The sequence below is a fragment of the Mytilus trossulus genome, chromosome 12 (genome assembly GCF_036588685.1).
Source record: "Mytilus trossulus isolate FHL-02 chromosome 12, PNRI_Mtr1.1.1.hap1, whole genome shotgun sequence".
Lineage (NCBI taxonomy): Eukaryota > Metazoa > Mollusca > Bivalvia > Mytilida > Mytilidae > Mytilus > Mytilus trossulus.
The window spans coordinates 26,667,679-26,690,246 of record NC_086384.1 but is presented as its reverse complement, the minus strand read 5'-3'; the positions used below and the strand labels follow the sequence as shown (position 1 = coordinate 26,690,246).

The 22,568-nt window shown below is 31.3% G+C and overlaps 1 protein-coding gene across 1 annotated transcript in view; it reads left to right on the top strand.

The window, feature by feature from the left end:
• Window positions 1-21,000, top strand: part of LOC134693666 (delta-1-pyrroline-5-carboxylate dehydrogenase, mitochondrial-like) — a 30,882-nt gene extending 9,882 nt beyond the window's left edge. Inside the window, exons 8-16 of the mRNA XM_063554558.1 lie at window positions 290-477; window positions 3,672-3,745; window positions 5,666-5,907; window positions 10,161-10,246; window positions 10,752-10,818; window positions 11,731-11,852; window positions 13,693-13,811; window positions 17,650-17,769; window positions 18,534-21,000. Coding sequence (XP_063410628.1) covers window positions 290-477; window positions 3,672-3,745; window positions 5,666-5,907; window positions 10,161-10,246; window positions 10,752-10,818; window positions 11,731-11,852; window positions 13,693-13,811; window positions 17,650-17,762 — 1,011 coding nt within the window. The 3' untranslated portion in view covers window positions 17,763-17,769; window positions 18,534-21,000. The remainder of the gene's footprint in view (window positions 1-289; window positions 478-3,671; window positions 3,746-5,665; window positions 5,908-10,160; window positions 10,247-10,751; window positions 10,819-11,730; window positions 11,853-13,692; window positions 13,812-17,649; window positions 17,770-18,533) is intronic.
• The last annotated feature ends 1,568 nt before the right edge of the window (window positions 21,001-22,568 follow it).

Here is a 22,568-nt window from a genome sequence, read left to right as displayed (position 1 = left end):
AAAATAGTGCTAAACAACACCAATGAATCAATTTCAGATAAGAGAAAAAGTTCTTCAACAGGAAAATCATCTCCTGCTATACATGCATTACCTGTCTTACAATTTCAGCATCAAGTTTTAAAGCTACAAGCTTAAAAAAATTGGTAAAATGTATATGTCAAAATCTTTAAGAGTAACATGCAGTCAAACAGCTTAATTCTTTGGACAACTTTAAAACTTGCATTTTGAAATTCTTAGCTTGCTGTTCAATTCTGTAAGTGTAGTAAAAAAAATATGTATTTTCTTTCAGGGAAATGTTACAGTATGGAAGCCCTCAGATGCAGCCATGCTGTCAAATTACTTAGTTTACAAAATATACCGTGAGGCTGGTCTGCCACCTGGTGTCATTAATTTTGTACCAGCAGATGGACCAGTCTTCGGCAATACTGTCACAGCTTCCAAACATCTAGCAGGAATCAACTTTACAGGCAGTGTTAGGTATCTTTGCTTAATAACGAAGAATTTCTAATGGTTTTCTTTCATTTTTATAAGGGACCCAAGATATTTTCATAGTTTTCTCTGAATATGCTCAGCTTATTTTTAATGACTTTTTCCCTACTACTTTTACAAATTAACAACAATAGGTCACTGCATAACCTTCATGTATGAGCCTTAGCAACTAAACTCAGAGGTTTATTCTTGCAATTAAGCTAATACTTACTAAAAAACAAATTGTCACAAAATTCCGACCCTTAGTACTTGACTGAAACCATTTAAATTTCTACGTTTTCATTTTTAACGGGATATTACAATCAATGTGTCTTTTGTGTCAAGCTTTTTAAAAAAAATACTAAACAGAATGATATCATATCATATATGCAGACTTTGGCATACCACAAAATCAGATATCCAATAAAATTTATTTTTTCCTTTATCAAGGCAACTGGAACACATGTGAATGAATAACTCCACATAATTTAATTTAATCATGAATTTCATAAGTTTTCAAAGTGGCTGTAGCAGTCTTCACGCTGAGTGGCAGCCCAGGCTTGTAAAATTGCTCTCTGGCCTGTAAAAATCATATTTACAGGCCAACAGAATCTAACTTAATTTTTTAAAAATTAAGCTACGGGCCTGTAGATTTAACAGTTAATCATGAAGATGGCTGTAGATGTAAAATAAAACATGCTTTTGTGCCAATGCTGCATACATCTAACATCAACCAGTTAAGGATGTTTGCTCTTCCATTTTTATACGACTGCAAATTTTGAAAAAATTTTCGTCATATATTGCTATCACGTTGGCGTCGTCGTCGTCGTCGTCGTCGTCCGAATACTTTTAGCATTTTTCTTGGTTTTTGCACCATTTCTTTAGTATAAGTGAATAGAAATCTATGAAATTTTAACACAAGGTTTATGACCATAAAAGGAAGGCTGGTATTGATTTTGGGAGTTTTGGTCCCAATATTTTAGGAATTAGGGGCCAAAAAGGGCCCAAATAAGCATTTTCTTGGTTTTCGCACTATAACTTTAGTTTAAGTTAATAGAAATCTATGAAATTTTGACACAAGGTTTATGACCACAAAAGAAAGGTTGGGATTGATTTTGGGAGTTTTGGTTTCAACAGTTTAGGAATTAGGGGCCAAAAAAGGGCCCAAATAAGCATTATTCTTGGTTTTCGCACAATAACTTTAGTTAAAGTAAATAGAAATCAATGAAATTTAAACACAATGTTTATGACCACAAAAGGAAGGTTTGTATTGATTTTGGGAGTTTTGGTCCCAACAGTTTAGGAATTAGGGGCCAAAAAGGGACCCAAATAAGCATTTTTCTTGGTTTTCGCACCATAGCGTTAGTATAAGTAAATAGAAATCTATGAAATTTAAACACAAGGTTTATGACTATAAAAGGAAGGTTGGTATTGATTTTGGGAGTTTTGGTCCCAACAGTTAAGGAAAAAGGGGCCCAAAGGGTCCAAAATTAAACTTTGTTTGATTTCATCAAAATTGAATAATTGGGGTTCTTTAATATGCCGAATCTAACTGTGTATGTAGATTCTTAATTTTTGGTCCCGTTTTCAAATTGGTCTATATTAAGGTCCAAAGGGTCCAAAATTAAACTTAGTTTGATTTTAACAAAAATTGAAACCTTGGGGTTCTTTGATATGCTGAATCTAAAAATGTACTTAGATATTTGATTATTGGCCCAGTTTTCAAGTTGGCCCAAATCGAGATCCAAAATTAAACATTGTTTGATTTCATCAAAAATTGAATAATTGGGGTTCTTTGATATGCCAAATCTAACTGTGTATGTAGATTCTTAATTTTTGGTCCAGTTTTAAAATTGGTCTAAATTAAAGTGCAAAGGGTCCAAAATTAAACTAAGTTTGATTTTAACAAAAATCAAATTCTTGGGCCTCTTTGATATGCTGAATCTAAACATGTACTTAGATTTTTGATTATGGACCCAGTTTTCAAGTTGGTCCAAATCAGGATCTAAAATTATTATATTAAGTATTGTGCAATAGCAAGTCTTTTCAATTGCACAGTATTGTGCAATGGCAAGAAATATCTAATTTCACTATATTGTGAAATAGCAAAATTTTTTTTAATTAAGAGTTATCTTTCTTTGTCCAGTAAAGTAAGCAAGAAATATCTGCAAATTTTTTTTTTAATTGGAGTTATCTTTCTTTGTCCAGAATCAACTTAAATCTTTGTTATATACAATATACAATGTATATTCACTTTTTACTACCAACTGATAAATTTAAATAATCTTTACCATTCAGTGATAACAAGCAGTTTTTTTACATCTTAATATTTTATGATGTATTTAAATGAGTAGTAATTGTTGCAAACTCCATTAGAATATTTTAATTGAAATTAGTTTTGGAATAAGGGAAAGGGGGATGTGATTAAAAAATTGGGTTCAATTTTTCTCATTTGAAATTTCATAAATAAAAAGAAAATTTCTTCAAACATTTTTTTGAGAGGATTAATATTCAACAGCATAGTAAATTGCTCTAAGAGAAAACAAAAATTTTAAGTTCATTTGAATACATTCATTCTGTGTCAGAAACCTATGCTGTGTCAACTATTTAATCACAATCCAAATTTAGAGCAGAATCCAGCTTGAATGTTGTGTCCATACTTGCCCCAACTGTTCAGGGTTCAACCTCTGCGGTCGTATAAAGCTACGCCCTGCGGAGCATCTGGTTTTATTTTTTGACAGATTTTCAGAATCCTCTGGTTTTATCCATGTATTGGCATTAAAAAAAATTGCCCACTAACCCCTACTTTTCTTTTCATAATTTTATTACATAAAGTTTGAAAAGCCATAATTCAAAATTTTATAAAATTCTTGTTATTTTTTCATAGTTTTTGGAACAAATAAGGTGTCAATGTTAAATATATGAAAAATCTAGAGAGAATTATTTCCCGCTAAATTTTCAATGGCTTATATCTTGAAAACGAATACACGGACCCTTCATTTTTTTCTACTTTTTTAGTTTCTTTATTAATATACTATTAATTCAAAATAGTCTTTTAAAAAGCTTGTTATTTTTTAACAGAGTAGCGAACATCCTCAACCATTTTTTTTTTAATGCTCTTTTAAAAGTATGCAATTTAATTGATACAGACTTCTTATCTCTCCTGGAGGACTCTTATCCTGACAGTATATTTTTCTTTACAGAACATTCCAACATTTATGGAAGCAAGTAGCTAATAATATAGAAAAATATAGAACATATCCCAGATTAATAGGAGGTAATTATCATACATATACTTCATACATATTTAAGAATTGAATGTTTCTTTGTAACTTCGTTAGGGTGTAAAAGTGTTGACCGAAGTACATTTTGTATGAAGCACGGAAGCGCTTCATTCTAAAAATGTGCGCATCATCAACGCTTTTACAACCCTATGAAGTTACAAAAAGAAACATTCAAGTTTATGCACCTGTGCACTTTATTGTTGGACTATGTGTTATCATGAATGATAAGTTTTCTTGAGTAGTGCAATTGCTTAAGAAATAACATGTGATGTGTAGTTAGCCAATCAGAATAATTTATAATGAAACATACATCTAATGTAATTATATTAAGATATAAGATTTGGTGTGGTTGCCAATGAGACAACTCTCAAACAAATGACACAGAAATTAACAACTATATAAAAAACAAATATGTAACATGTCAACAAATGACAACCACTGAATTGCAGAGTCCTGACTTGGGACAGGGACATAGATATTAAACTATTTTCTTACAATTAGATCATTTGGGTCTGCTCATGAAGAAAGATTTGCATACATATATCTGTTAGGTGTCAAAAAGATATATCCATTTTATACAAGTTTCGACTTTTGAGTAATGAATAATGTCATATTTTCTAGCTCACCTTATCTCATCACTTGGCGTCCATCGTCCATCGTCGATAAACTTTTACAAAAATCTTCTCTGAAACTACAGGGCCAAATTAATTTAAACTTGGTCACAATCATCTTTGGGGTATCTAGTTTAAAAAATGTGTCTGGTGACCCGGCCATCCAAACAAGATGGCTGCCACGACTAAAAATAGAACATTGAGTAAAATGCAGTTTTTGGCTTAAAACTCTCAAATCAAAGCATTTAGAGCAAATCTGACATGGGGGTAAAATTGTTTATCAGGTCAAGATCTATCTGCCCTGAAATTTTCAGATGAATCGGTCAACACATTGTTGGCTTGTTGCCCCTGATTTGGTCATTTTAAGGAAATTTTGCTGTTTTTGGTTATTATCTTGAATACTATTATAGATAGAGATAAACTGTAAACAGCAATAATGTTCAGCAAAGTAAGATTTACAAAAAAGGCAACATGTCAGAAATGGTCAGTTGACCACTTTAGGAGTTATTGCTCTCTATAGTCAATTTTTAACCATTTTTCTTAAATCTTAGTAATCTTTTACAAAAATCTTCTCCTCTGAAACTACTGGGCCAAATTAATCCAAAGTTAGCCACAATCCTCTTTTGGATATCTAGTTTAAAAAATGTTTTTCTGTTGCCAGGACATCCAACCTAGATGGCCACCACAGCTAAAAATAAAACATAGGGGTAAAATGCAGTTTTTTGGCTTATGACTCAAAGACCAAAGCATTAAGAGCAAATCTGAGCAATAATGTACAGCAAAGTAAGACCAAAATATAAGTGAACATGGTCAATTGACCGACCCCCTAAGGAGTTATTGTCCTTTATAGTCAATTTTAATATCAATTTTCATAAAATTTGTAAACATTTTCCACTGAAACTACTGGGCCAAGTTCATTATAGATAAAGATAATTGTAAGCAGCAAGAATGTTCAGTAAAGTAAGATCTACAAACACATCAACATCATCAAAACACAATTTTGCCATGAATCCATCTGCATCCTTTGTTTTATATTCACATAGACCAAGGTGAGCGACACAGGCTCTTTAGAGCCTCTAGTTAAAATGGCTGGATCCACCCCTGATAAGTTACAAGAGAACTCTAAATCTTAAATACTACAAACCACCTCTGTACTATGGAAGAAAATGATATAACTGGACTAGAAATACACACAACCTGTAATTAACTGCCTTTACAGCGCTTTCGCGCTTTGATTTTTTAATATGACAATGTCTTTAATAATGTTGTAAATGGTTGTGAAATGTTTTGTTACATTTTTAGAGTGTGGAGGTAAAAATTTCCATTTTGTCCACAAGTCAGGTGACTTAGAAAGTGTCGTTAACGGAACAATCAGGTCAGCATTTGAATATGGGGGACAAAAATGTTCAGCTTGTTCTCGGATGTATATCCCTCAATCTATGTGGCCAGAAGTAAAGGAGAAAATGCTAAAAATACACAAGGAGATTCAAGTTGGATCCCCATTGGAAGTAGAGACTTTTGTGTCAGCAGTTATTGATGATAAGGTAACTTTTAACCATAGCAAAAGAAAAAGTACAGTAAATTCAGAATTTATTGAGATGTTTTTATTGTTGCTAAAAATGTGACAGGGTTGTAATCGCAATAATTTAAACTCTCGATTTGATCTTTTTTACATTACTTCAAACTGGATTTTTCTGAATATAGAAAAAAATAAAAATCGCATTTTAGCCTAAAATGGCAAAATCGCAATAATTGCTGACTTTACGGTAACCATTTGAAAAGTAAACAGTTTCTTATATATAGCTTTTAAATGTACTGCACATAAATGAAACTTTTGTCAATTTTTATGCTTTGTCATTTATATTACCTGTCACACATTCAATTCAATTGTCAACTGTTCCTCTTCATTTTTTTCAAGCAAGTTTTTTATGACTCTTTTATTGGTATCGCGTTGGCGTCGTGGTCTTGGTAGTCGTCAACCGAAGACATTTTATTTTGCACTATAACTTTAGTATAAGTATAAAAAATCCATGAAATTTAAACACAAGGTTTATGACCACAGAAGGAAGTTTGGGATTGATTTGGGAAGTTCAGGTTCCAACAGTTAAGGAATTAGGGGCAAAAAAAAGGGCCCAAATAAGCATTATTCTTGGTTTTCGCACAATAACTTTAGTATAAGTTATTAGAAATCAATGAAATTTACACACAAGGTTTATGACCACAAAAGGAAGGTTGGGATTGATTTTGGGAGTTGACTGTCCCAACAGTTTAGAAATTAGGGGCGCAAATAAGCATTTTTCTTGGTTTTTCGCACCATCACTTTAGTATAAGTAGATAGAAATCTATAAAATTTAAACACAAGGTTTATGACCATAAAAGGAAGGTTGGGATTGATTTTGGGAGTTTTAGTCCCAACAGTTTAGGAATAAGGGGCCCAAAGGGTCCAAAATTAAACTTTGTTTGATTTCTTTAAAAATTGAATAATTGGGGTTCTTTGATATGCCGAATCTAACTGTGTATGTAGATTTTTATACGACCGCACAATTTGAATTTTTTTTCGTCGTATATTGCTATCATGTTGGCGTCGTCGTCGTCCGAATACTTTTAGTTTTCGCACTCTTACTTTAGTAAAAGTGAATAGAAATCTATGAAATTTTAACACAAGGTTTATGACCACAAAAGGAAGGTTGGGATTGATTTTGGGAGTTTTGGTCCAAACATTTTAGGAATAAGGGGCCAAAAAGGGCCCAAATAAGCATTTTATTGCTTTTCGCACAGTAACTTTAGTTTAAGTAAATAGAAATCTATGAAATTTTGACACAAGGTTTATGACCACAAAGGAAAGTTTGGGATTGATTTTGGGAGTTTTGTTTCTAACAGTTTAGGAATAAGGGGCCAAAAAAGGGCCAAAATAAGCATTATTCTTGGTTTTTGCACAATAACTTTAGTTTAAGTAAATAGAAATCTATGAAATTTAAACACAAGGTTTATGACCACAAAAGGAAGGTTGGTATTGATTTGGGGAGTTGAGATCCCAACAGTTAAGGAATTTGGGGCCAAAAAGGGGCCCAAATAAACATTTTTCTTGGTTTTCACATTATAACTTTAGTATAAGTGAATAGAAATCTATGAAATTTAAACACAAGGTTTATGACCATTAAAAGGAAGGTTGGTATTGATTTTGGGAGTTTTGGTCCCAACAGTTTAGGAATTTGGGGCCCAAAGGGTCCAAAATTAAACTTTGTTTGATTTCATCAAAAAATGAATAATTGGGGTTCTTTGATATGCCAAATCTAACTGTGTATGTAGATTCTTAATTTTTGGTCCCATTTTCAAATTGGTTTACATTAAGGTCCAAAGGGTCCAAACTTAAACTGTGTTTGATTTTGACAAAAATTGAATCCTTGGGGTTCTTTGATATGCTGAATCTAAAAATGTACTTAGATTTTTAATTATTGGCCCAGTTTTCAAGTTGGTCCAAATCGGGGTCCAAAATTCAACTTTGTTTGATTTCATCAAAAATTGAATAAATGGGGTTCTTTGATATTCAAAATCTAACTGTGTATGTAGATTCTTAATTTTTGGTCCAGTTTTCAAATTGGTCTACATTAAGGTCCAAAGGGTCCAAATCATAATGTGACATAAACCTATGTTGTGTCAACTATTTAATCACAATCCACATTTAAAGCTGTATCAAACTTAAAAGTTGTGTCTATACTTGTCCCATCTGTTCAGGGTTCTACATCTGCGGTCGTATAATGCTGCGCCCTGCGAAGCAACTGGTTAATTTTTGGCCCCATTTTCAAATTGGTCTACAAATGTACATTTAGGTCCAAAGGGTCCAATATTAAACTTAGTTTGATTTTTACAAAAATTGAATCCTTGGGGTTCTTTAATTTGATATGCTGAATCTAAAAATGCACTTAAAATTTTTAATATTGGCCCAGTTTTCAAGTTGGTCCAAATCGGGATCCAAAATTAAACTTTGTTTGATTTTATCAAAACTTGAACTATTGGGGTTCTCTGATATACCGAATCTTACCATGTATTTAGATTCTTAATTTTTGGTCCTGTTTTCAAATTGGTCTTCATTAAGGTCCAAAGGGTCCAAAAACAAACTAATAAAATTGAGAATGGAAATGGTGAATGTATCAAAGAAACAGCAACCCGACCATAGAAAAAAACAACAGCAGAAGGTCACCAACAGGTCTTCAATGCAACGAGAAACTCCCGCACCCGGAGGCATTTGATTTTAACAAAAATTGAATTCTTGGGCTTCTTTGATATGCTGAATCTAAACATGTACTTAGATTTTTTATTATGGGCCCAGTTTTCAAGTTGGTCCAAATCAGGATCCAAAATTATTATTTTAAGTATATAAGGAATGACTGTAATATTTTTTCTGTCTATGAAGAAATAACATAAAAAATTTGGTGCAGTCATATCTTTTAATTTTATTCTAAATTCCATTTTTAACCTTAGAAAACCATGAAAAAATGTTGATGACGTCACGGTCACATGACTAAATTATGTCTATGAGCTCATAACAAAATAACTTCAGCCAATCAGAAGACATGTTACATCCAAAATTAAATTTTCAATTGCACAGTATTCAGCAACAGGAAGAAATCTTCAATTGCACAGTATTGTGCAATAGCAAGAAATTTTCAATTGCACAGTATTGCACAATAGCCAGAAATCTTCAATTGCACAGTATTGCACAATAGCAAGAAATCTTCAATTGCACAGTATTGTGCGATAGCAATTATTTTCAATTGCACAATAGCAAGAAATATCTTATTGCACAACATTGCGCTATAGCAAGAAATTTTCAATTGGAGTTGTCTTTCTTTGTCCAGAATAGAAGTTGAATCAACATAAATCATTGCTTTATACAATATACAATGTATATTCACTTTTACTACCAACTGATAAATTAAAAAATCTTTACCATTCAGTGATGACAAGCACTTTTTTTACATTATAATATTTTATGATGTATTTAAATGAGTAGTTATTGTTGCAAATACCATTAGAAATTTGAATTGAGATCAGTTTTGGAATAAGAGAAAGGGGGATGTGAAAAACAAATTGGGGGGGGGGGGGGGGGGGGGTCAATTTTTCTCATTTCAGATTTCATAAATAAAAAGAAAATTTCTTCAAACATTTTTTTGAGAGGATTAATATTCAACAGCATAGTGAATTGCTCAAAGGAAAGGAAAAAAAATAGTTCATTTATTAGACCACATTCATTCTGTGTCCTAAACCTATGCTGTGTCAACTATTTAATCACAATCCAAATTTAGAGCTGAATCCAGCTTGAATGTTGTGTCCATACTTGCCCCAACCTTTCAGGGTTCTACCTCTGCTGTCGTTTAAAGCTACGTCCTGTGGAGCATCTGGTTTGAAACATGTTTAATTATAAAACTGACAAAAAATCCTTCATAAAACTGATTTTCAAAGGAAAAATTGGTTATTTTCTTAGATTTAGTGAATGAAGAGAATAATTGAATTATTCCCAGGTAACAAAACAGCCTTCAACAATACACAAAACCAATACTGCTTAGTAAACTATTAAAAGGCTAAATGATAAATGTAAAACTTTCAAAAGTAAAGCCCTGATTAATGTAAAAAAGAATGAACGAGAAAAAAAAAAAAAAAAGATATACAGCAACAAACAAAAACCCATGGGTTCCAGGCTCATTCCTCAGTTACTTGGGACATTGTTGTGCAGTATCTTTTAATAAGAATGCATTTTTTCTTTTATATTTAACAGAATGTTTTTTTTATTTTTCAGTCATTTGCTAGAAATAAATCGTATTTAGACCATGCCAAATCTTCACCAAATTTAACAATAGTAGCTGGTGGTAAATGTGATGACAGGTAAGACCTAGAATACAATTTAGATTGTTTGATGTTGACTACATTCACACATAAAAAGTAGCATTGCAAAAAATTTGTTACACAAATCATTTCATTTATTTATGCCCCATTTCTAAGCCTCATTTTTCGGTCTGTGTGTACATTTTTTCATTTTCCCTCTGTCTGTCCTTCTTCAGGCTTAAATTTTCAGGTTAAAGTATTTGTTCAAGGTAGTTTTGGATGAAGTCCAAACAACTTGAAACTTAGTACACTTGTTCCATGTGATATGAATCATAATGATCTTTTAATTTTAATGCCAAATTAGAGTTTTGTAATCAACTGCACATAGATAATGACATTTGAGTGGGACATTCATGTACTATGGACACATTTTTTTTTTTATTTCCACCACTGTTCTTATAATGTTTTCTGGTCTCAAACAATTAACTTATGCTGTTATCCAAAAAAATATTTTCCTAGCAATTATTAAAAAGCACAAATAATTCATTCTATGTCTTTATTTCAGCAAAGGATATTTTGTGGAGCCAACCATCATAGAGACAACAGACCCTGAAGATAAAATAATGAAAGAGGTAAAAAAATAAAATCATAATGGGTCCTTCCAAAGGAGTAGGTTCAGTGAGACCCCTTTATGGCCCCAAAATAAAGCAGTTTTACAAAATTGTGAAAGTGTAAACTTTTAGCTATTTATGGAAAGTAAAATGCTTCTGCTACATAAATATGGGCTGTTTTTGACAATACATTTAATACAATGCACATATATAGGTAACTAGCATCATAAAGTCATGCTAAATTACTGAAATATTCACAATTTCAACATTTTAGTTAAATTTTAGACAATTTCTGTCTTAAATGAAAGTGGCTCCATTTGTGTTCATTCATAATATTGAAATGTTAGTTGTATTTGATGATAATACATAACATATATAAAGGTTGAGGATGAACACGGATGTGGCCATGTTGTTGACAAAAACCATCTGAAAAGTGACTTTTTAGGCATACTTGATAGATTTTTCATATTTAAGCTTAAATCGAGGCGTTATTAATGACTAAATCAGTTAAATCCTTCACATAAACTAATTGAATCAATTGAAATGGACACTTAAGTGTTTAAAAGTGTTCAAAATCTTTCGTTAGATGAACCTGAAATTTGAGGCCAAAATTGCCCCTTTCCGGACCTACTCCTTTGTCTGTTTTATAAAATTCCTATTGATAAATTATGAATATTTGTGGTTTTTTTGATTTTCATTGATTTGCTGTTGTCTGTATACAATAATTTTTTTAAATACCTGGTATTCATTTAGAAGGGAAATCAAGAAAATTATTATATTAAGAATAGTAATGAATCCACAGTATTTTTATGTTACTTGATAAAATCTTATATCATATTAATTTGCATTCATTACTGCTGAGGTTTTTATGGGCAATATGTTTTTACAGTAAAACAATTATTTTTTTTTTATTTTTTTATTATTACATTGTAGGAGATTTTTGGTCCTATCTTGACCGTCTATCCCTATCCAGATGACCAGTACAAAGAAGTAGCTGACATACTAGAAGAGACATCACCATTTGCACTTACAGGAGCAATTTTTGCCCTAGACGAGTTAGTACCAGAATTTTTTTTTAAATATTACTGCAAACAGAGAAGTTTTTAAGCTATTTTTAAAATCAATATTTTGGTAGGGCATAGACTGATCCATGATACTTAACTTGTCAGAAAACAAAAAACTTAAAAAGATCTTTTTACGATAAATTGTACATTAGAAAATGTCTGACACCAATTCAGGAATATGACAGATGCTGGCCATTCGTTTGATTTGTTTGAGCTTTTCATTTTGCCATTTCCTTAAGGGTTTCTGTTTTAAATTTTCCTCAAAGTTCAGTATTTTATGTGATTTTATTTTTTGCCCAATGTAATATAATGTTAAGGTTAACAATTTTTAAAAACTTAAGGGAATAGGATACAGTAACAGGGGAGGTAATGACGTTGCTAACTTAGATTGTTATTTTGATAAATATACAGCAAAAAATGACGTTTTTTTCTCAATTCATGACCATTTGATAAATATGTATTATTTCTGAATGAAAAATACATAAATTTTAAAGAACCTTATAAAATACAGAAATTACAAATTATTTTACAAAAAACAATTTGTGTTTATCTTTAAAAACAAAAAAGTTATGGCTTTCTTTCGAAAGGGAAATACGGCCACAAATCCGAATTTTGAGCAAATATACAAAATTTCATCCTCATTTAGCTAAAAAAATAGCACATGAAGGTATATTTTTTATTACATATTTGATTTAATCAGGTAAAAAATAGTCTATATTAAAATTTTCATCAACTTGTAAATACAGGATCAAAACTGTATCGTATGCCCTTAACAGAAGAATAGTATTTTTATACAAAAGACACTACTTAATTGTTTCTCCATTTAAGTTTTGCAGAATGAACTCCTGTTAGTTCTTTTGAGAAGTAAACATGTTAGATTCTTTATGCCCCACCTATGATAGTAGAGTAGCATTATGTTTTCTGGTCTGTGCAACCGTTTGTGCACCCGTTCGTCTGTCTGTCCGTTTGATCGTTCATTTAACTGTCTTGCTTCAGGTTAAAGTTTCTGGTCAAGGTTGATCTTGATAAAGCTGCAGTCCAATCAATTTGAAACTTAGTACACATGTTTTTTATGATATGATATTTCTAATTTTAAAGCCAAATTAGACTTTTGACCCCAATTTCATGGTTCACTGAACGTAGAAAATTGAAGTGCCAGTTTCAGGTTAAAATTTTTGGTGAAGGTAGTTTTGATGAAGTTGAAGTCCAATCAACTTGAAACTTAGTACACATGTTCCCTATGGTATGATCTTTCTAATTTTAATGCCAAATTACATTTTTTACCCAATTTGGCAGTCCATTGAACATGGAAAATGATAGTGCAAGTGGGGCATCCATGTACTTTGGACACATTCTTGTTGTTTTTTTTAAATTCAGAAAAATAAGATGATGTGCACTAAAGCAAATTACTGAAGATCACCAGGAAGAAAAACACAGACAAAGACAAACAAATTCATCTGACAACCTTATCTATTACACAACATGTAGTGGAGTAAATCTGTTGTCTTTGTCAAAACCATACTTTTGTAAAAGTAAACTTTAAAAAATCAATTACAAAAAGGAGTGATTATATACAATGGATTTGTTAAATCTGTGGGTACCAATCTTCATAGAGTGAGGAAAAACTTGCGTTGTTGTATGTCATGTTTGCCAAATGGTAGAAATGGTAGAACATTTGTCATTGCTTGAACATTTGAATACATGGTTCGTTCCCCTGTATCTATAATTTATGTAAAACAATTTGTAACCAAAGAATAATAATGATTCAACAGTAGCTTTGATCTGCAGCAGTGAATGTGGTGATAATAGAGATTGAAAATTATTTTTACAGGGAAGTGAAAGAAGAACTAATAGACAAATTCAGGGACTGTGCTGGTAATTTTTACATAAATGATAAATCCACAGGATCAGTAGTAGGACAGCAACCATTTGGTGGCAATAGATTATCAGGTATGACATTAAAAAGAATGTTATCTGTCCCTTCTCTTATAATGCCTGCCCTTGTTAAGGGAGGTAAATCATGAAGGAAGGATGAGAGAATATTTTGGTGAATCACTGTCTTATTAGAGAACATCCCCTTGTAAAGAGTAGAGTTGCTGCTATGGTTTAGGCTTTTCTACACAATATAAAAGTAAGAAATTTTACATCTTTCTCTTGATACATATAATTCTTAATAAAACTGTAAAAAGACTTCACCATATTTTAAAAAGAAAATTTCTAATCGTAGGAATTTCATCATCTTTCATGTTGATTGGTTCTTTTTCCATTTCAGTATATTCCATAAATATTGTATAAGGCCATAATTACTATATTTTTATACGACCCCAAAAATTATTAATATTTTTTTGGTTGTATATTGGTATCACGTTGGCGTCGTCGTCTGCTTCGTCATCCAAATACTTTTAGTTTTTGGCACCCTTACTTAAGTAAAAGTGAATGGAAATCTATGAAATTTTACCACAAGGTTTATGACCACAAAAGGAAGGTTGGGATTGATTTTGGGAGTTTTGGTCCCAACATTTCAGGAATTAGAGGCCAAAAAGGGCCCAAATAAGCATTTTCTTGGTTTTCGCACTATAACTAGTTTAAGTAAATAGAAATGTATGAAATTTTGACACAAGGTTTATGACCACAAAAGGAAAGTTGGGATTGATTTTAGGAGTTTTGGTTCAAACAGTTTAGGAATTAGGGGCCAAAAAGGGGTCCAAATAAGCATTTTTCTTGGTTTTCGCACAATTACTTTAGTATAAGAAAATAGAAATCAATGAAATATAAATACAAGGTTTATGACCTCAAAAGGAAGGTTAGGATTTATTTTGGGAGTTAAGGTCCAAACAGTTTAGGAATTAGGGGCCAAAATAAGCATTTTTCTTGGTTTTTGCACCATTTCTTTAGTATAAGTGAATAGAAATCTATGAAATTTAAACACAAGGTTTATGACCATTAAAGGAAGGTTGGGATTGATTTTGGGAGTTTTGGTCCCAACAGTTTAGGAATAAGGGGCCCATAGGGTCCAAAATTATACTTTGTTTGATTTCATCAAAAATTGAATAATTGAGGTTCTTTGATATGCTTAATCTAACTGTGTATGAAGATTTGTAATGTTTGGTCCCCTTTTCAAATTGGTCTAAATTAAGGTCCAAAGGGTCCAAAATTAAACTTACGTTTGATTTTAACAAAAATTGAATCCTTGGTTTTTTTTTGATATGCTGAATCTAGAAATGTACTTAGATTTTTGATTATTGGCCCAGTTTTCAAGTTGGTCCAAATCGAGGTCCAAAATTAAACTTTGTTTTATTTCATCAAAAATTGAATAATTGGGATTCTTTGATATGCCAAATCTAACTGTGTATGTAGATTCTTAATTTTTGGTCCCGTTTTCAAATTGGTCTACATTTAGGTCAAAAGGGTCCAAAATTAAACTAAGTTTGATTTTTACAAAAAATGAATTCTTGGGCTTCTTTGATATGCTGAATCTAAACATACTTAGATTTTTTATTATGGGCCGAGTTTTCAAGTTGGTCCATATCAGGATCCAAAATTATTATATTAAGTATTGTGCAATAGCAAGAAATTTTCAATTGCACAGTATTCAGCAATCGCAAGAAATCTTCAATTGCACAGTATTGTTCAATAGCAAGAAATTTTCAATTGCACAGTATTGTGCAATAGCAAGAAATCTTCAATTGCACAGTATTGTGCCATAGCAGGTATTTTCAATTGCACAGTATTGCGCAATAGCAAGAATTATCTAATTGTACAATATTGCGCAATAGCAAGAAATTTTCAATTGGAGTTATCTTTCTTTGTCCAGAATAGTAGTTGAATCAACTTAAATCATTGTTTTATACAATATACAATGTATATTAACTTTTACTACCATCTGATAAATTAAACAATCTACCATTTAGTGGTAACAAACACTTTTTTTACATTTTAATATTTTATGATGTATTTAAATGAGTAGTTATTGTTGCAAGCTCCTTTAGAAACTTGAATTGAGATCAGTTTTGGAAATAAGGGAAAGGGGGATGTGAAAAAAATTTGGATGGGGTGGGGGGGTGGGGGGGGGGGGGGGTTCAATTTTTCTCATTTCAGATTTCATAAATAAAAAGAAAATTTCTTCAAACATTTTTTTGAGAGGATTAATATTTGACAGCAAAGTGAATTGCTCAAAGGCAACAAAAAAAATTTAAGTTCATTAGACCACATTCATTCAGTGTCAGAAACCTATGCTGTGTCAACTATTTAATCACAATCCAAATTTAGAGCTGAATCTAGCTTGAATGTTGTGTCCATATTAGCCCTAACCGTTTAGGGTTCAACCTCTGCGGTCGTATAAAGCTGCGCCAAAACGGTCATATATTCCGGTCATTTATATAATGTCCAGTAAAAGACAAGCTGGGCAAAGCATGAAACGGTCATATACTTTTTAGTTTTTAAGGCTTTTTCAGTCATTTTTACATAATTCAGGATCTTTTTGACCGTCACCTTTTGCCTTTAACATCAACACATTTCCGGTCATAAATGTGACATGATGATTAATTACTATCAAAACAACACCTACTTCAATACTTTATAATTTTAATCAAGTCTAATTAATAGTTGGACAGCTGAAATCTACCTATTCAGGTGACAGGTGAACTATGTTCAGTACCAGACATCGTATAAATTGATCGGTATTATTTTCTTATATTTCAGCGGTTTGAATCTAATTGATTTAGTCCAAAAGATTAAAATTATTAGAAATTAGTATTAACATGATTTGATGAAAAATTTAAAAAGGTTTTAGATAAAAAAATCATCAGAACTATGTCGTATGAACTAGAACACGTGTACAGGTGGAAAATTTAAAAATGCTAAAATTATCATTGATACCTGTATCTAACGTTCAATTCAAGTATTTTGTCGAAGAAATAACGTTGAAAGAGCTTCTCCTCTCAGTCGTGCTTTGTAAACGTACACGGATTTTACGTATCTGTTTATGGTCCACGTTTTACCATTGTCAAGTCAACATCCGGTTGAAAACGAAAGTAAAGTTTTTGACAATGTCATTTTGCACAAATAAAAAGTCTATTGGCAGATAGGAGCACACTGATGTGCACACTTTGAATGATGCACTGCCAATTTAACAGTAACATCCGAACATCAAATTCATATCATATCAAAGTAAAGTTTAAAATCGTTTTTTTTTTAATGTAATGTCAATCATTGGAATGGCCATCTGATTACCATAATTGCCTTTTGTGACTAAAATCTTAAGGGATTAAAATCGGGATCAAATATGAAATGTCCGGCTGGCTCAAATATTTTTTTGGAAGCCCTGCCCTGCAGAGCATCTGGTTTTGGATTCAAAAAGTACCACTTTGAGCATCTGGTCCACAATGTCAAGCAAGACTTGAATAATTGTATAGTCATTCGTGTTGGGATTTATTTTTTCCTGATTTTCATTTATCACAGCTTCAAATTGAACCTGATCTTAATTATTTACGACAAAGAATATTTGCTCCAAAAATTTTATAACATTGCCTACCTTTGTCACAAAATTGCACAAATCCCCAATTTTCTCAAAAACGAGCACGGTGACCTATGTTTTATTTTGTGTTTTATTTTATATCTCACCTTGGCCTATAAAAATGACATTATATCGAAAAAGTGTATCGAATGCCCTTAAATTAAAGCGGTATCTATTAGTAGCATAGAAGGGTTACCTTTTTGAATAATAACATTTAATGAAACCCTGTAAATTTAATGTGTATACATGACATACTTATATGTATTTCTATAGGAACCAATGACAAAGCAGGAGGTGCCAGCTATCTACTGAGATTTGCTTCAATACAATCAGTTAAGGAGACATTTAAACCGCTCACAGCATGGGATTATCCTTACATGAATTGATAGACAGGTAATATAAGATATAGGTTTACTCTACAATTTGTGTGGTTACAATTAGTATTAATTGTCTTTCCTTGTCCGAGAGATTAAGATTTGTAGTGTCAACAATTGTTTTAAAATTTTGCACATTCCTTGTTTCCATTCTCTATTCTTTTTTTGAGAATGGAAACAAGGAATGTGTAAAAGAGACAACAGCACAACCAAAGAGCATGTAAATAAGCTCAAGGCAATGGGTCTTCCATTCAACAAGAAAATGCTAAAATCAAATAATGTTATCTTGATCTAAAATCTGAGTTTTTAATTTTGCAACATCAACCATCTAAAATGTTCTCAGCTTCTGATTTAATAGTATATCTAGATCATACCAAAACAATAATTCAAATGGTTAACACTATGATTTACTAGACATTATTTATGCAAATTTATCAGCCATTACTTAAAATCACACAAGTTCCCTCAAATGTGGCATCACAATGTCAACAAAAAAAAGTTATATGAAATTGTCACCTAATTAAAAGAATTGTAAATTCAGATAGTATTGTTTGCAATTTTTTTTTGGGGGGGAGATCTATGAAGAATTTATGAAAAATGCAAGATTGATTATTGCGATTTCCGGAAAAGTGGCATACAGATATGTATCGGATATTTATCGGATATCAGAATGCAAGATCTTATTATTTCAACCCTCATCTTAGTCACCTAGTTGCATTTTTCGCCTTAATAAAATCATCACAATTATTATAAAAGTAACTGTACTTTCATTTTTGTTCACAGATGGAATTAGAAAGAACAATATGCAACATTAACTGATCAAGAAATCATAATAGAACAACTTATCAAAACCACATTACAACTAATACTCACAGAACAGTACATACCAATATAGTTTCATTATAACTGATACTCATATTTACAGCAAGGATTTAGAGGAACACAATATTTGTTAATGATAAAACTGTTTGTATATCTAAATGGCCGCTATAGTTGTTAAAAGAGATTAAAAATGTTCATATTGAATGTTATGTAGATTGTTTGCAAATATGCATATCCCAGATAAAATTAAGGATGTTTGCTTCTCTGATTCAAAATAACTAGCTTATTTTCAAAATATAAGCCATTGAAAATTTGGTTGGAAAATGTCCTAAAGATTTTTCATATATTTGACATTAGCACCTTTTTTTCAGAAACATTGAAACAAACAAGGATTTTATAAGATTTGAAAATTTTGCTGTTTAATATTTGGGACATAAAATTATGAAAACAAGAATAGGGGCAAATGTTTGAGTGGCAATACATGAATAAAATCAGAGGGTTAAGAAAATATCTGACTAAAATTGAAAACCAAGAGGGGCAAACATCCTTAAATGATTTTTATTTTGTAAGTATCCTTTTTTATTTAGACATCTAAAATCTATAATAAAATTATCAAATCAGTGGGATTCCTTATTGTTTTTAGTCAATTTCTCATTATTTTATTTTAGTTAATCCAAACAACTGTTTTGAGTTGGAAATATTTTTTAGTTACAAATTTTCAGTTTCATTATAGAGTCTCTAGATTTTATTTATTTTTGTAACTATACTTTATATTTGTACTCATTATAAATGGCTCATAAAACTTTATAACTTTGAACTACTCTAGTGATATATTATATAGTATATGATTCTGTGATATGATTGTGATTAATCAATGTAGCCTACAATGAAAGTTGTTGAATGCAAGACATAGATGTTGCCTTTCCAGTGGCATCTTCCTTAGGGTCTGTGCGACAATTGTTATTTTTTTCTGCTCAAGGCAGCTTGATAGAAACTACTTGTGAAAGATTAACTAATAAAAAATGTTGTTGTTTATCAAATCAAATTTTCTTTCTACAGGCCAGACATATATCTGTGTCAGCAGTTTTTTTCTTAAAAGTCATTTGTTAATCTCATTCATATTAAAAAGAAAATAGAAAAAAAAACCTTTTCATGTGATACAGAAATAGAATATTCTGTGTAACAAAAGCTAGAATGTATATATATAACTTTGGCAGGATTTTCAACAAAACAAGATAATGGCTGAATTATTTGGCGTTTTTGTTTTACAGTTGTGGCCCCATTACCTAGATGTAATCTCAAGCACAGATGTGATCAATATGCAATTCCCCTGTGTGAAGTTGAAGGTTTTTTTAGACATTTTCTATTTGAATGCAGTGTTTATATTTTGAATCTCAAATCTTGCATAATGTTTTTGATCTCCATTTTTTTAGAAGTAGCATTCAATCATTTTGCTAGATTTTTATAGTTTTTAGTTTGAAAGCTAAAATCAAATTATGTAGTTAAGAAGTTAAAATTTTGTACTCATAATTCCATTATGATCCATAGCTAGTTATGGCAGTCAAAATTTCATGCCTGATGATGAAGCTTTTTTCGAATTCATGTTGACACTTTGAATTCCTTGAACAACAAATGGAATGATCTCATTGATTGTTTGTTATTTTATTCTGTATTTTAGTTTTTATATGAGCTGTATCAGTTAGAAATTGACCATATGCAAATGAATAATGTTTTATCTATCTGTTTACATACTTTGGGTTGAAAAAATCTTTATGGAAAGTATAAAATTAAATTGTTATAAGAAAATCTACAAAGCAAACCCAAATTCATTTCTCATTTCGTATTTTAATGTTCCAATTAAAGTCTATTATATGAACCTGGACATATGTACCTTCAATTTCTATCTGGTGTAGTTCATATTGGAACTAGGCTTAGAAATCAAAGACTTACTGATATCATTCCACTTTTAAGGTTCATGATATGAAGACTTGCCATATTTTTTGGCCACCTTCAGACAAAACTATCATTCATGTGACAACTAAAGTTACAAAATCAAGTCACTAAGAGCTAAATTCATGAAAAGAACTAGTTTTTCCCATTGTAGATGTTTACTAAATACATTTGTTTGCTTTAAATATTATATGTTATTCAGTTGTCAGACAGGGTTTATATTTGCTGAGCTGAAGCTAAATTCAGCATAGTAAAATGTCATATATACCAAACAGATACTTGAATATCTTTGGCTTACAGGAAAAAATCATGTAAGCTGGATGTGTCAAATTATATACCCTTTCTGCGACCTGAGTAACATTTAATTTTTGGATATTTGTTTGATTTAAATATTCACTAATATTTAATTTATCATTATACCAGGGTATTTATTTATAAGAAATTGTTTTAGTGATAATAAAACAAAAAAATATGTAAACACTTGTCTGTTATTCTTTATATTTAGATACCATGCTCTATTTTTTACTGTACTGTATGTCAACATGTCATACAATAAGAAACACAAATTTGCATTCATACCAATTCTCATGAAATTTTAAAATAATGAAAGAAAGCTCCATTTCGTATTCAACAATGTGTTGATTGTGTTGTTCCCTAGTAACAAGACTCACTTGAGTTAAGGCAAATAGTAGCATCCCTTATCATTTGAATTATTTCCAGTGCTTTTTTCTTCAAGAAACACCAATACTTTTATACTTTTGAGCTGAATGTAACTAAGAGGCAGTGAGCATTTGCCATCAATTGGTGTCTGTTGTTGTTCATTGTCGTCTGTCCAGTGTAAACTTTTTCAAACATCTTCTCTGAAACCTATGAACTAATTCCATCCAAACTTCAGATGAATGATCCTTATGGTATCTAGAATAAAGTTTGTGTTTTTGTCTTGCTTGATGTAGTCAAAAAGCAAACATAGATAGGTATGCTGTTTCTGGCAATGGCGGCCGTTAAGGCGGCGTCAACAATGTATTAGTTTGTGATTACTGTAGGTCTTGATTCTGGTGAACCTCTAGTGGTAAGTCATAGATATTTGGTATGCAGTTGTATTAGCATTGACACATCTCATTACCATGGAGATAATTTGGCCTCGCCCCCTAAGTTATGGTCTTTTGACTTTGAAACTTTTGTTTAGTTTTCATGTATTAGTTTGTGATTAGGTCAGTTTATGGGGAACCACTATTGGTAAGTTAATGATATTTGGTATGCAGTTGTATTAGCATTTGCACATCTCATTACTATTGAGATTTGTTTACCCAGCTCCCATCAGTTATGATTTATTGACTTTGAAATTTTGCTAAGTTTACATGTATTGGTTTGTGTTTAGGTTTGTTTAAAGGTAGCTACTTATGATAAGTCAATGGTTTTTGGTATGCAGGTTTATTGGCATTTTCACATCTCATTTCCATGGAAATTGTTTAGCCATGTACCTTCAATCATGGTTCATTGACTTTGAATAGTAGCACAACTTACATAATAAAGTGTTTCTATTATAATTTCAACATTTGCATTATCAAAGTTACAAAAAAGCAAGACATATCCCTGTGATAACAGTTTATATTTTTTGTTTCCTCATATTTGCCATGGCTACAAATAGAACATGGGGGTAAAATACAGTTTTGGCATATAATTAAAAAAAACAATGCATTTGGAGCAAATCTGACAATGAGTTAAAGTGTTCATTAGGCCTATCAGCCCTGAAATTTTCAGATATCCCTTGTTTGGATACTACCCCTAAATTGGAAATTTTATTTAGGTTGTTATGATGAATATTATTAATGATAAAGATAAACTGTAAACATAAAAAATGTTCAGCAAAGTAAGATCTACAAAAATTATCAATTGACCCCTTTAAGGAGTTATTGTGCTTTGATGACAATTTTAGACAATTTGTTTATCATGTTTACTAACTTTAAAAAACTTGGGTGAAATGCTTTTTTGGCTTCACCATTTAGAGCAAATTTGATATGAGGTAAAAAGGACTACTGAATCAAT